The 15,546-nt window shown below is 49.2% G+C and overlaps 1 protein-coding gene across 8 annotated transcripts in view; it reads right to left on the reverse strand.

Annotated features, from left to right (window-relative positions):
* Positions 1 to 15,546, reverse strand: part of ZNF618 (zinc finger protein 618) — a 115,483-nt gene that overhangs the window by 16,948 nt on the left and 82,989 nt on the right. For 2 of the 8 annotated variants that reach the window (XM_073225773.1, XM_073225770.1), the window contains 4 exons: positions 8,015 to 8,254; positions 4,297 to 4,380; positions 2,135 to 2,179; positions 1,191 to 1,268 (listed from right to left, as the gene is read on the reverse strand). In XM_073225773.1, the coding sequence (XP_073081874.1) occupies positions 1,191 to 1,268; positions 2,135 to 2,179; positions 4,297 to 4,380; positions 8,015 to 8,254 (447 nt within the window). The remainder of the gene's footprint in view (positions 1 to 1,190; positions 1,269 to 2,134; positions 2,180 to 4,296; positions 4,381 to 8,014; positions 8,255 to 15,546) is intronic. The other 6 variants (XM_073225791.1, XM_073225796.1, XM_073225783.1 and 3 more) reach the window with 5 other exon arrangements.

Here is a 15,546-nt window from a genome sequence, read left to right on the forward strand (position 1 = left end):
GGCATTTGCTCACATCACTTCCATTGCCCAGAGGACTGCTCTGGGGGAGGTGTGGCAGGAACAGCTAGCTGCCTTCCCCATATTCCTGCTTCCCTCTGCAGAGTGTCGGGCTGTCCCTGGACAGTAGCTCTGGGCATGCTTCCTGCCCCTGGAATTTGAGCAGATATGATATGTCATTGGTGGCTGAAAGTGGTAAGGAAGGAAATGGGCCTCTCTTTCTGCCAACCAACCAGAGAGAGAGGACTTCAAAGACCCAGGGGAGGACAGAGCCCATGAAGCAAGAAGCCTGGGCCCCTGAGTCACAGTGTGGAAGGCCACCCAACCAGGCCACTTGCATTAGGCTGTGACGTGATTTGGAGAAATAAGTGATTATGTTAAAACCATTGAGAATTCAGAACTTTTTGTTACAGCAAATAGCGTTTCCCTGAGCAAAACAGAGAGTTAGATCAGAAGGGGGGGCTACTGTGGCAAAGCCAACTGGAGGTATCAGTGGAAGCGGGGTGATCTACAGCAAGGGAGCTGACAGTGTGAGGTGAGAGGATGGCAGGGCAGTGGCTAAAAAGGCTGTGTAGACAGCAGACTACTAGCCTGAAGCTTCACAGTGGGGGCTCCCAATGTGGTCCCCAGACTAGCAGCAGGGGCGGGCCTGAGGACTTGTCAGGAATCAGATCCCAGGCCCCAGCCTAGATGTACTGAATCAGGAATCCAGGGTAGGACCTAGAAATCTGTGTTTGATCCTGACCCCCAGGTTACCGAGGCCTGCCCACGTCAGAGGACAGCTGCTTTGAGGGACAGAGTGCTACAGAGGGGTACTTAGGGACTTACAACGGGGCTTAGGCCCAGGCTGGCCTAGGCTGCCGCTTTCCCATGCTCATCTGCTGCCTCTGCTCACCTGGGTCTCACTCAGTTTCCACCTTGGCTTCTCCTCCCCAGGCAGCCCCCATGTGGTCTTGAGGCTCAGCACAGGAGCAACAGCCCAGAAGCCTTTTTCAGTCCATCTCCCTCTCTGACTGTGCTCCCACCAGCCGGCTGCCCACCGTGATGCCGGCACAGACCCCGCTGAGGGCAGGTGCCATGTCCTGGGAAAGAATGGCCTTCTGCAGAGGCCTTAGGCTGTGCGGGCCCTCAATGCCGCTTGCAGGATCTGAGGGCGAGGAGGGGGCAGGGAGTGGGGACGCTGGGCCCCTTACCTGCATGGGACTGCATGTGCTCCAACAGGTTGTTGTAGAACTGGAACTGGATCCCACAGGCGCCGCAGGTGTAGGGTTCTGGGAGGGGGAAATGAAGCCGCCATATCAGGGGCAGAAGACCCCAGACACCTTGGAACTGGGAACCCAAACACACTGTGGCTCTGGGTGCTGGTCACTAACTAGTGAAGGAGAAAGGAAGGCGTGCAGATAACGAGGCCCTCTGATTCAACCAGGCTGCCGTTTATTGAGTGCTTACTGCGTGCCAGGCACTGTTCTGGGCACTGGGGCGTGGGTGAGGGGACAGCATTGCTGGATCAACCACCCTCTTGGAGCAGAGACCATGTCTGATTGCCCCACAGTCCGTGTCTCTGCCTGTGGAAGCACCCACGTCACTGTTTGCTGAATGAATGTATGGAATGAACCAAAAAGAAGGTACCAGACATACAAGGCAGTAAAGGGAGGGGGAAAGAAACAAGAAATAAGGGTGAGAAGTGGATAAAGCCATGGAAAAGCACAAGCAACCAGGACAAGATGAGAAAAGGGAAGAGGAGGGGGGGGGGAGGACAGCGCACGCAGGGGCGCAGCTCTCTGACTCAGGGAGCCCTTTGGCGGTCATCCCTGACTTCCCACACTCAGGTCGGCTCCCAGCATGGGGACGAATGGGAGGAAGAAGAAAGAAGGATGCAGAGAAGAGTAAGAAAGAGAAGATGGTGGCTGAGGCGGGGCTCAGAAGCGGTGTCATGTGGCTGCCCCAGTGAGCAGCGGTGGGAGGTCTAGTGGTCCGTCCTGGGCTGGGGTGGCTCTGCCCCGTCCAAACCGCTCCATCCACCTGGGAGGGCAGCGTAAGGGCAGATGCTCTGGAGAGGCCCTGAGCATGCAGCCGGCTGAGTTCATTCCCTGCCCTGCCTTGCCCTCTCCAGCCCCCCGATGGGACCATCACTTACTCTGTAGGAGAGGGAAAGGATTGGAAATCAGGGGACTTGCAGTTTCTGCAAAAGAGAAACAGTTTAGCTAAGTCTCTTCTAGCTCCGGTGCTCTGAGATGACTGTCATTATTTCCATTCTTAGTAAGTAGTGAGCCAGATGGGGTTCTCAGAGGAGGGGGAGCATCTGAGAGCCAGGCTCACATTCTGGGGTGGGGCTGGTGCCCGGAGCAGGGTAACATCAGCCAAGGCCATCCCTCTAGGACACCCTCAACTGTCAAAGGGTGAGCCCATCATGCACTAGTGAGAAAATGTCCATGTGTGGCTGCCCACTTCAGGACAGGGAGTTGGGAGCCACATCGAGGTCCTGGCACTAGGATGCAAGTACTGGCACCAAGCACCAGAACAGCCAAGGCGAGGCTGTGCTGTGACAGCTCTGGCTTGCTGGAACTTCCCCAGCACTTCCTGCAGTTGTCAGGTGAGCCAAAAACTCAGTAGGCACCAGAGTGGGGCCAGATGGACCAGGCTGGGCATCCTGGCTCCACCACTTATAAGCCGGGGACCTGAGGCAACAATAGACCTCTCCTGAGCCTCAGTTTCCTCATCTAAAAAGTGGAGCTAACAATAACACTGACTGCCCTCTCCCAGTGGCTGTGGTAAGGATGAAAACAGGTGAGACACATATAGCTCTGAACATATGCCATGCACATAGTAAGCGCTCAATAAATGGTGTCTACTGGCGGCAGCAGCTCTTTATGCCACCATTCCCAATGGTGACTATCAGCTTCGGAGGAAGGAGAGGTGGAGGGGTGCAGCCGGCTGGCTGAGAGCAGAGGCTCCCCAGGAGACTGAAGCCCAGACCTGGCTCTGCTCCTTATTCTTCTGCAGCCTTGGGCAAATGACTGCCTCACTTTTAAGGCCACCTCTTGTGGGGGCCGGGAGGCTACACTTTTCAGAAGGGTGAAGCAGCTTGGAAAGTTGGTATGCTCTTTATGGTTTAAGATCATGCCAACATTCTCGGGGTGACCACAGCACATCTTAGTCCTTCCTCCCCACACTCACTCACCAAAGCACTCAGCTTACTTGAAACAATAACCACCAGAACACGCTAATGTGCAAGTGTGTAATCCACTGAGGGCACTTGCTGACTGTTCACCACCATGTAGGGACACGTACACTGGTCCCACTTGACAGTGAAGGAGAAATTGAGAGGCTAGCCCATGGCACTGGCTCATAGGTGATGGGGCTGGTTCACACTCTGGCTGTAGACAGAAGCTGGAGCTCGGATTGCTATAGAGGAGCCTCTACATTTAAGTCTGTGCTCCTGGCTGTGTCATAAAGCCCCTGACGGATGGTCAAACTGTGTGCATTATTATCTACACTCAAGAAGTGCCTGCCCAGCACAGGCCAGTACCTGATTTGCTGAATGAAACCCTAACTTTGCAGAAAGTGAGTGGGTGCCTTACCTTAAAGTAACCAAAATCAGAATTCTTTCCCCATCCTGCCCTGGCCACCACTGTGCAGACCAGCTCATTGCTCATGCCCAGCCCTGGCCCCACCAACCAGGCTGGCCTCAACAGGCTGGCCCCGGGGAGAGGGGCCATTGGCTGCTCTGTTTAAGGCCCTCTAGGGCTCCGCCGTGGTCCTGCAGAAGGCAGCCACCAGGGGGCACCAAAACACCACCCGGAATCTCAGGCAAATCTTGGGCTGGTGGGGGCTGGTCAGGGCTGGAAGGGAACCTTTGCATGGTCCCTGGTCCAAAGTGCGGCTAGAACTCGGGGCTCTAGCTCTTAGGCCAAAGCTCTCTCTGCTGTACCTTCTTTGCCTCTCCTGGAAGGAAAGTGGCTGTGACGCTGACCCAAAAAACATAGCAATGGCTCTCTCAGGCCTAATCTTCCTGGGCCATCTGAGTCGATGGTGCAGGCTATGGGGAGAGGGTGTCCCTCTCTCCATGGGGAAGAGAAAAAGAGGAGCCATAGTCCCAAGATGCCCCTGAGGCCCAGAGGGATGTCCTTGGAAGAAAAGGCCCCTCCAGGTGCCACCTAACCCTGGCCTTCTAATTCTCAGCTCCCAGCCTCTCTGCAACACCATCATGTACCAGGAAGACTGCAGCCCACAGTGCCCGCTGCAGGCAGGTGTGAACGGAGGCCACGGCACAGGATGGCTGGCAGGGGACACACTCACCGCTGGAGTTCTGGGAGCTGCTATTTGTCTCTTCAAAGTGGTTTTGTGCTTTGCCTTCTATTCTCCGGCTGAAAGCGCTTTCTGCTGGGTGGGGACAGGAGAGAGCAAGAGAAAACGATGGTGACTGGTTAGTACTATTAGGGCCATGGGAAGGGCAGGGTACAGGTGGCCTAGAGGCCGGGGTACCTCTGAACTGCCCTGGCCCTGGAATGGGGACTGCCCAGGGCTTTATGCTGGGGAGCTTGCACAATGAGGGGCTCCAGGCCCCCAAACATGCCACCCAGGCCCCTCAGGCTCATGTGAGTTGCCCATATCTTGTCAAGATTCCAAGAGATATGCCAGGAGTGGAGGTCCCAGCATGGGGCATGTGTGTGACCTGTCTGAGCACAAGCAGATGAAAGCCAGCTGAGGGAGCAGATGGCAAATGGGCCTGCGTCTCCCCTCCTTGGCTCCTGGGGAGCGACATTTGTGACACTAAGTACCTTGGACCTGTCACCCACTTACACCCTCTGCCAGATTCTGCTGCCAGTCCCCACAGATGAGCAGCGAGGATGACAGACGGTTTCCTGTGGTGGCTCCGGCAGGGCAGGAGGGCCAGACAGATGATTCGGGCCCCACAAGCTGGGTGCTACTGGGTGGCAGGGACGGCATCCTTGGGTGGCCAAAGACCACATGAGGTCTGGTCAAATGAGAGACACACGACTCTCATTACTGAGCACCTACTAGGTGCACCAGGCACCGGCCCAGGGCAAGTGTCTCCGCTACAGATGGCACCTTCCTGAGTGGTCAATCTCTCCCAGGTGCTGTCTGGAAACAGCAGAGTACAGAGATAGGGACCAACCAGATGGAAGAACACCCACCACCCACAGAAGGTACTAAGACAGAATATCCGAGGTGAAAGGTAACTTGGCTTTTCCGAGTTGCTCGTGGCCCAGTGGGGATGGTGGCTGTTCCCAGAGATGAAGGCTTCTGGGAACCAGTGAATTTGGGAAGCCCATCCAGTCCCATTTTTAAGGGGAAACAACTTGGAAAGGATATCAAAGACTCTGAGATGCGACTGGGAAGAGACTCATTTAGTTTTATTTAACCCGATCTTCCTAAATATATTTGGCCACTGAAGCCCATATTTAAAATACCAGATTCCTTACTATCCCTTAAAAATGGTAATCCTGGGAACACACCTTAGGAAATGCCCCTGTCACCCAGTCCCCCCGACTCCAGAAGGACAATTGTGCAGACTGTGGGGTTCCAGATGATTGTTGGGGAGATGGGAAAGGGAGCCCAGGGGGGCTTCTACAGGCCCTGCTCAATGGCCCATGTCCCAACCCCAGCGACACCTCCAGATGTAGCCTCCTTCTCAGAGCCTGTTGGTCACATTTCTAGGAAGACCCTCTCTTCAAAATGTGTCTGTAAAATACCTGGGCTGAGAGCTACACATCTTCTCACCAAGAAGCTGACCATAAATTGGCAAAGAAAGCCCTTCAATTCTTTGTCCAGGGAAAGCAGTCATGGGGGGTGGGGGAGAGACACACAACTCTCATTACTGAGCACCTACTAGGTGCACCAGGCACTGGTCCAGACATCTGACCGTGACTCATGGGCTCCCTTAATCCTCCCAAAAGGCCTAATGGGGACCATGCTGTCTTTCTCATTGCACAAGGGAAAAACAGAGTAAAGCGAGGTCGTCAAGAACCAGGGCTGGATGCATCCTAACCCTCTAAGATGGTGGAATAAAGAGATTTTGTTCTCTGGGCAGATGTTTCCTTTTTAAAAAGGTCTGGGGTAGGGAAGTAATTCCTTTCTCCACCTGAATCTTCGTGCATGCAATGCATACCCATCCGTCGAGGATTTCCGTGCAGCCTAACCAAGATATTGGTATAATTTAGCATAACTTACAATTGGTCCTCTCTTGCTCAGCTGACAGTGCCAATTTTGAACCACTATCCTTGCCACAAACATCTCTGGCTGAAAACCGGAGGATGGTGCCTGGGAGAAGTCCCGGCCTACCCCCAAGAAGAGCTGCCTGCTCTAGTACAGCCCACCCACAACTTCCCACTCCAACAGATGGCTCTGCTCACAACCCGGGGTCCTCTGCCCTGCTCAGCTGGCAAACCCAGGTGGGACCACAACCTGGGTACAAGTCTTCCAGGTCACTTAAAAGCTGCCAGAGGCATGCCCTGCAGCTTTCTGGATGCTTACTCTGAGACAGTGAGGTCCAAGAGCTGCCAGACCACAGAACCCTTGCACACAGTGTTCTGTAGAAATTGGAGAGGTAAAAACTCTCAACTACAAAATCAAGAGTAAAAGCAAGATTTGAAAGCCCCGATTCCATTATTTGGTTGAGCCACTATCTACCACCAAGGAGCCTGTGATGACCGGTCTGTTTCTAATTCATTTATAACAACTCTTGCAAAAATACAAAGGCTATTGGCTTTTCCCAGTATAGTACCTGAAAAACAATTACCTTCAAGATTGATTAACTATTTACTCTCCCTTCGGGGGCTCCAAGCACAATACACATATCTTCAGACATTTTTACGAATCACATCCCTGCCCTGAATTAGCCAAAATGAAGCAAAGAGTAAAGACACACACAGCTAGTCACTTGGCTGTGTCTCTGGTCCAGTCTTCTGCCTCCCTTAACTGAGGTCTCACTTTGATCACCTATATATTTAATGGATGGCTTTGGGCTTCTTGAGGACAACTGGAAGACCCATGGTACCAGAAGGACCACATCATCATCCTACCCCACATCCCATGTATCCAGGCAGGCAGCCCACTGCTCATTCCATCAAGGTATGAATCAGGGCTCCTGACAGCTGGTACTCAGCACCCAGTATGTCTTATCAGTTTCCCTGGGGGATGTGGCTGCTGTGAACTTTTCACTGATGGTTCACCCATCTGGAGCCAGAGACCCTTTGTGCATGGACCCAAAAACACTTGGAGCTATGGCTCATGGAGGGTTTCACAGGCAATACAAGGTGGGGGAGGCTAAGAGAACAGAGCTCCTGGTCAACCACTCTGCTTTGTGCAGAGCAGCTCTTCAGAGAAATGAGTTTTTAGATCAGGTTTTCTGAAAGATCAGGATGCAAATTCATGCCACGAGGGTCCAGGCAGGTGATGTAATGGATGAGCTGACTGGATGTAAGACAGACAACAGTGTGATCACAATGAGAAATGACACCTGCCACGTGGCCACTGTGTTGGGGAGGCAGGAGGGAGTGGTGGGGACTGCAGAAAACTGAATAGCACGTGCTCTATTAAAGCAGGCAGCTGTGGCTCAGCCCATGCCAATTGTTGCCCTGCAGGAAAGTGGGCCCAGGCCTGACAGATCTGACTTTTCAACGTCAGCTAGAAATCAAAAGTTTCACATAAAATCTCCTAATCTTCAAATGTTGGCAAGTAATATTTTTAAATTTTAAATTCCTTAGGCCGTAACTTGGAAAAAAAGTTATCTCCTGCTTAAAAAAAATAGTTTACAAACCATCTTGCACAAACCCTCTGACTTAGGTAAGAAAACCTAGACTCAGACAGGCGGTGTGGGTCATCAGGGAAAGAGGCAGCTGGAGCCATAGCTGGGGACCCACACTCACCCCAGAGAACTATAAGGCCTCCACTCTCACTTTTGCAAGGGAACAATGACCCCAGGCACAGCTGTGGCAGGTGAGGAGAAGGGCGGGGAGTGGAGGAAGTGCAGGGTAACAGAGGCCATTGGTACCTGCGGTTGCCTTGCTCGCCGGAGATCCCGAGTTTGGAGTGCGGAACGTCTGGGTTTGGGTGGCTGGAGGGGTGCGGTGTAAGAGGGCGGCGCATCGGACCACGGAGGCCGGAGCTTTTTTCCCCGACTGGTTCGTCTGGGTCTTCGCTGCCACGAAGCGTGGAGTTGGGGAGACCTCTGGATGTGAACACTCAGAGCCCGTGTCTGGATCGTCCGGTGGCTCCCACCCGGGGGCAGCACCTGAGAGGGTCACGCTCTCAGTCCCCGTGGGCCCTCAGAGCTGGCTGAGTAAGTGGCCTCTCGGGCCACAGATGCCCATGCACAAGGGTCCACACCTCTTCTCAGTCCACAGAGACTAAAGGCTCTTGCTCCTACCTGGAGTCCAAGAAAGTCTGGGAATCTAGAACCTTCTCCAGATTCTCCTTGAGGGAAGCCTGACAGCCAGCTAACACGCAGCATTTCCTGGAGGCCACCTACCAGCCCACTGCATGGGCAACCCACAGCCCGTGACCAACCCGGGTTCTGAGCGTCTAAGAACTCAGCCTGCGACCTAGGCTTGGGTCGCCTGAACTCATTAGCCCAGGCCCAAGCGCATTTTCTAGAATGTTAGCCCCTAAGCCTCGTTTCCTTCCAAGGCAGGCTAGCTGAGAAGTAATAATAGCAAGCAGAGAGACAGAGATGTGCCGGGGGGTAGAAAAGCAGAGGGCCCTGGTGTTGCCCCAAGGTTTTAGGGGGAGGGGCTCTACGGTGCTCCTCGGGCACCGACTGGGAATTATTGCTCTCAGGATAGTTTTAACACTCCTGAAGCTTTCACTGGAGTAAGTGAAGCAGTTTTCCCTGGTTGGTGTTTGGGGCAGCCTGCGTCACTGTTTCCCAGACCTCCTGACTCCCTCATCTGAATTCTCTAAAGAAGCTGGGGTCCCTGAGACCTGGGGGCTGACACCCAAGTGGTCTCCACTCTGGGGTCTTGGGTGGGCACCAGTCGGCCGCATTCACACTGCCAGAGCCATAATGACCAGTGGCGGCAAACCTTGCACCTGGCCATGCTCCCAGGTTCAGAATGAAAGAGGAGGGCCGGCGTCTTCACATCCACCTGCAACTCTCTTCCCTGAAGGCAAGAAGAGGACACGGCAGCAAGGGAAGGGACCCTCAGTGCTGACCAGGGGGCCACAGGACCCCCAGGAATTGGTAACATCCTGACCTAGAGCCTAGCAGGGGCTCGGAACCGGAGATGGACCCTGGCACTGCTCCCCTGTCTCTGGGGGCAGAGGAGGGGCCTCATCATAGCCCTGCTCCCAGGACAGTGTCCTTCAGGGCACAGATACTCCAACCACAGCTTTCAGACCAAAACTAAAAGGCACTTCCTGACCCTCCGCCTCTGCCCACTGCTGGCCCAGATGGGGAGCCCAGGCCCAGAGAAGCAGGAAGCGGAGCCTTGCCGAGGTCACACGGGAACGTACTCTGCAGTGTTTTTTTTGTTCCCCATGCCGAGACACTGAGGCCGGCTCAGAGGATGCAGGCTGCCCCTGCCCCTCTGGAGGTCACCCCTTCCTGCACCCACAGTGGTGCCTGGTGCCAGGAGCCGGGGAACCCTTTGGTCCCGGCCCCCCTTTAAGCCCTAATCTGGCCCGCCCAAGCCCCAGGAGGAGCCCCCAAGGCCTCAGTCTGCAGAGGAGACAGCTGTCCCTCACGGTTTCAACCCCCGTTTTCTGGATTCTCGCTTTCTGAATCAGGAACTGGAGGGGTCTGGGTGGAGAAAGATCCTTGTGTACGCTCCTCCCTACTCCACCTCCCTCTCTTTCCGGGCCAAGGACCCCGGAGGCTGCTGAGTCCAACCAGAAGGATAGCTTGTCTCATCATTTCCAAAATGTTTTAGCCACAGAGTAAGCCTGCACATCAAACTCTGTGGTGGGCATCTGGAGTCCCATCTCTGGTTTCTCCACTGTCTCCCCGCAGCAGGGCTAGTGGTCACTGTAAAGGAGCTGGCTCTGAGCGTGGGGCAAACTGAACCCACCTCCAGGCCTTCTGCTTTTGGTCTCTGCTGTCACGGACTCTTCCCTTCTGCCCTCTTCCACTTAGTTCCCCATCTGTTGCCCTCTGTCCACTAATAAATGTGGGACACCCATCTCTGCACTACTCACCTCATGGGGATTTTGTGAGGGTCCCAAAAAGCCACAGAAGCACTCTGAATGGCAAATTACTCTTCTAAATTAAGCAGTGACTTCTGATATTATTATTATTTTTTGGATAAGGAAACCAAGGCCCAGAATGGTTACTAAGTTTACAGCCACACGGAAAGTCAAGGCCAGGATGGGGTAAGAGCTCAAGCCTGCCAGCTACTCGGGAAGGTCCTTGCATAAGGCCATGCGGTCACCTCCTTTGGCACTAACCCACACATCCTGGGGACCTGGGCACAAGTGATTGAATTTCTGAGCAATAAATCAAGCACACAGCTTTTTCTCTTAGGCCTCAGTCTTTTCCTGCAGAATGGTTTCTAGATGACCCTATGGATGAGACTTGCTATGGTCTACAATTACCGCTTTCAAAATCCTGGCATTCCATGTGGGAGAGCCCCCTCCTTCCCTGTGGCAGGGAGCTCAGGGATACCCACGATGCATATGATATAATAAACCTACAGTACCACCTGTCTGCTTCAGCCACCCCAGCCTGGGACTTGTTCATCCCCTTTCTCCCTCACATTCTACAATACCCTCTTTTCCTCAAGCTTTGTGGCCTTTACACATGCTATTTCCTCTGCCTGGAACATTCTTCTCTCCAGTTTTTGCCTGGATAACCACTGCTGGTCCTACATCCCCCCACTTACAGATTACTTCCTCCGGCAGCCTTCCTTGATGCCTCACCTGGTCATTTATCTTTCAGTCCCCTCTCTTCTTCCCTTCCAAGAACTGATCACCATTAATAATGACATGTGGTGTGGTCTTTCAATCAGTGCCTAGTTTCCCCATTGGCCTGTATGCTCTGAGAGGGCAGGGACTCTGCCAGCTTGGCCCAACCATGCATTCAGTGTCTGGTACATTCCCTGACACATAGGAAATGCTCAATAGATAATAAGGAATTAAGGAATCAATGCATGAATGGCTAGAAGGGTAAAACTCAGAACCAGAGCAAGCAGAGCACATCCAAGATGGGACAGCCAAGATAGGACATGAGAAGTCATCTCACATGTTGCCTCCCATTGGTCCCAAGGGTATATATTAAGCAGATGGGGGACACAGACACTCAGAGAGGTACAGGCACCACTCCATGGTCACAGAGCAGGTCAGGGTTGGCACAGGATGAACTTCCCAGGCTCCTAGCTCATTCCAGGTGACAGGTGCTCCATCTGTTGACCTTACAAGGAATGTTATCAGACTGGAATTCCTACCTGAATTCTTACCAGGAAAGGAAGAAAGACTTTAAGACAGACTGGCTGATTGCCTTTGTAAAGAACACACATGAAATGCAATAAGAGAGTACCACAGTCTCTCCTCTCTGTTAAGCTGAAAACTTAACTGGAGCAAAAAAATTCAGAGAATGTAAGGATTCAAGAAAACTAACCATGCAGCTGAGGGCAGAAAGATCAGGGGACCTCCCTGAAATCTTAACTAAGTGAAGGAGGGTGAAAAAGCATTCAAGGCAAATGGGACTAGTGTGCACAAAGGCTGCAAGTGGGAGACATGATGCAAGAAGAGTCTAATTTGGGATTTTAGTGTCAGAAAGAGAACTGGAGAATTGACAATTCTGGCCACAATGGAGTAACTGGTGTGGGACTAACCCTCCTCCTTATTCAACTGTAAAGCCGGACAAAATACATGAAACAACAGCTTTCAAACCTTGAACAATATGCAGTGCAGCCCTGTGATCCCTAAAGACCTTATGTGAGCTCTGGATCACTCCAGCTCTCTGTCTGGAGAGACCCTCTGGTCCAAGGCACCAAGGTAGAGCTCAAAGAAGGCACTGCCATCTCACTGAACTGAGGAGACAGTGATCAAAATTTAGGACTTCTGAGGTGCCTGAATTTGCAGGGCAGAATAACAAAGAGGAAGGAATTATGCAAAAAACAGAACTCCAGAAATGTGCAGAGGGGGCCCTTGAAGTCTTTGGCTGAATGCCTAACTGGTTTGTGCATAGGGAGCCTCTGCACAGCCTGGGAGTCAACAGCTACTGGAGGCTGCAAGCTGACTGAGGATCTTGAGGCTGCACAAGATAAGGAGATATTTGAGTTCCTGGTTATAGAGAGGAGACACCGTGCTGACCACCTAGGGCATTCAGTTGAGACTCAGGAAGGCCATGCTTTAGAAGGATTACTCTAGCCTTAGGATAAGCACTACCTTAGGCCTGCCCTAAACACAATTTAAAAATAAACCTTTGAAGTATCAAGCTGATCTATAGGTAAATGCACTGCTTGGCCCAGAAGGTCCCTCCAGGCAGAGAGCTTGAGTGATTTGGGGCTCACGTCAGATTTTCAGGAATCACGGGCCTGCAATGCATATTGTTCAAGGTCTGAAAGGTGTTGTTTCATGTATTTTGTCCAGCTTTACAGTTGGACAGGGAAGAGGCTAGTCTCACACCAGCTACTCCATCATGGCCAGATATGTAAATTCCCCAGGTCTCTAAGACTAAAGTCCAGGAGGAGGAGTTCCCAAATTAGACTCCTCGTGCATCATATATCCCATCCATTCTCACCATTCAAACAATCACTTTTCAAAGGAAGGTAACAAAATCCAGATACCCAGCAACATAATATCTGCAATGTGCAGTACAGACTAAAAATAGGTTTGTCAGGTGAAGCAGGAAAATGTGACTGATAATCAAGAGGGAAAAAGACAATCAATAGAAACATACAGAAATGACAGGGATGATGGAATTTGTAGACAAGGACCTCAAAACAGCTATTAGAAATCTGCTCAAAGATTTAAAGGATAAAATGAACTACTGAAGAAAGAAATAATGTAAAAAGAAACCAAGTGGAAATTACAGAGGTGAAAAATATGGTACATGAAATGAGAAATTAACTTGATGGATGTTTTTTCTAATAAAATAGATTGGGCACTTCAGAAAAAAATTTCAGTGAACTTGAAGACAGAGCACAGGAAAAGATATATCTAAATCGAAGCATAGAGGTAAAACAAGGCTGAAAAATGCAACAGAACTTCAGTTGATCTATAAGCATCATCACACAGTCTAACATATATAAAAATACAGTCTCAATAGGAGAGGAAAGAGAGGTTGGATAAGAAAAGTATTTGCAGAGATACTGGCTGAAAATTTTTCAGATTTGATGAAAAATATAAGCCCCCAATCCAAGAATTAGAATGAGCCCTAAACAGGATAAACACAAAGAAAACTATACACCATAATCAAATTTCTGAAAATGAGTAATACAAATATTTAAAAGCACCTAGAGAAGAGAGATACATTACATATAGAATAACAATCAGAATATCTCTGACTTCTCATCAGAAACAACATAAGCCAGAAGATAGAACATTTTTCAAGAGCTGAAAGAAAAAAATCTCAGCCTAGAATTTCATAACCAGAGAAAATATCCTTCAAAAGAAAAGGGGAAATAAAAACATTTTCAGTTAAAAGAATCTTTGACCAATAGACCTACAGGGTAAGAAATGTCCAAGAAAATTCTTCAGGGAATAAAAGAAAATGATAACAGAATTCATATTTATACAAAGGAAAATACAGGAAATAGTAAAAAATTAAGTAAAAAAGACATTTTCTCATTTCTTAATGATTTTAACAAGTAATTGACGAAGGCAAACAGTAATTGTTAGGTTTATAACTTCTGTGTGTGTATAGTAAGTAAAGCACAGAGGACAGGAGGGCAGTAAATGTCAGTATACTGTTCTTACATTATGTGTGATGTGTTATGATATAAATTCATGGTTGATTGTAATGCATTAAAGATTTATATAATAAACCATGGAGTAACCATTACAGAAAAAGAGGCATAGCTAGAAAGCTAACAGGGGAAATTTAAAAAGTTCTTAATATTGATGAAGGCCATAAAAAAAATGAACAAGAAGAGATGGGACAAATAGAAAAAAATACCAGATGGTAAACTTAAATCCAACCATATCAGTAAGTTATATTATATGTAAATGGATTGAACACTTTGTTTAAAAGACAGGGACTGCCAGACTGGATAAAGGAGTTAATAGCCAACTATATGTACACATCTCAAATATAAAGACATGATAGATTTTTAAAAAAGGATGGAAAGACATATACCACGCAAACACTAATCCTGAGAAAGCTGTAGTGACTGAATATATTCATAACAGATAAAGTGGATTTCAGGACAGGTTATTAATGGAGATAAACAAGGGTACTACAAATTTTAAAAGGGTCAGTTTATTAAAACATAATGATCCTAAGAGTGTGCACTTAAAAACAAAATTTTTAAATACATTAATAAAAAATTGACAGGACTCAAGTGGGAGAGAACATATCCACAACTACAGTTGTGGATTTCAACACCTCTCTCAGTAGTTGATAGAACAAGCAAATTAAAAAAAAAGAAACTGAAAAGGCACAGAGATTTGGACATTACTAACCAACTTAACCTAACTGACACTATACTGGGGGAATACTCTTTGCAACTTGTTCTATAAGGCCAGCATACTCTGATACCAACTTAGACAAGGACATCACAAGAAAAGAAAAGTACACTGCTGGTTTGAATGTAAAATGGCATGCCCACTTTGGAAAAGTTTGGTTGTTCTTTAAAAGTTAAATATATACCTACTATACACTCCAACCATACCACTCCTAGGTACTTACCAAGAGAAATGAAAGCATTTGTTCATACAAAGATGTGTACACAAATGTTCACAGCAGCTTTACGTGCATTAGCTCCAAACTGGGGACAACCCAACTATCTGACTATAAGTGAATAAAAGTAACTGTGGTAGCTATATCTAGACAATGGACTAGTACTTATAATCAATTAAAAGGTATGAACTACTAATACATGCAAACATGGATGGATCTTAAAACAATTACAATGAGTGAAAGAAACCAGAAACCCCCCCCGCCCCGCCAACTCCTCCATACACACAAAAAAAGAGTATATATGGTAAGATTGAATATATGCAGCATTCTAGAAAATGCAAACTAATCTATAGTAACAGGAAGCAGATTAGTACTCGCCCGGGGATGGGGAAGTGGTAGGGGATCCTAAAAGGGCATGAGAAAACTTTTGAGGGTGATGGATGTGTTCATTACTTTGAATGCACTGATAGTTTCATGGGAGTATACATAGGTCAAAACTTATCAAACTATACACTTTAAATACAGGCACTGTGTTGTATGACAATATACCTCAATAAAGGTATTTTGAAAATTTCACCAGAAATATTTATTTTCCTGATTATGACCATCATTAACAAACCACTGATTGAATATGGGGCACTCTGCTAATCTTAGGACTGCATTTCCCTGCCCTTGGAGGGGGTCCCACTGGGAGTGATATTAAATCCTGGGGCATTTTAGGTAAAAGTGAGCAGAAAATATGTTCT

This window comes from Manis javanica, chromosome 2, assembly GCF_040802235.1.
Source record: "Manis javanica isolate MJ-LG chromosome 2, MJ_LKY, whole genome shotgun sequence".
NCBI lineage: Eukaryota > Metazoa > Chordata > Mammalia > Pholidota > Manidae > Manis > Manis javanica.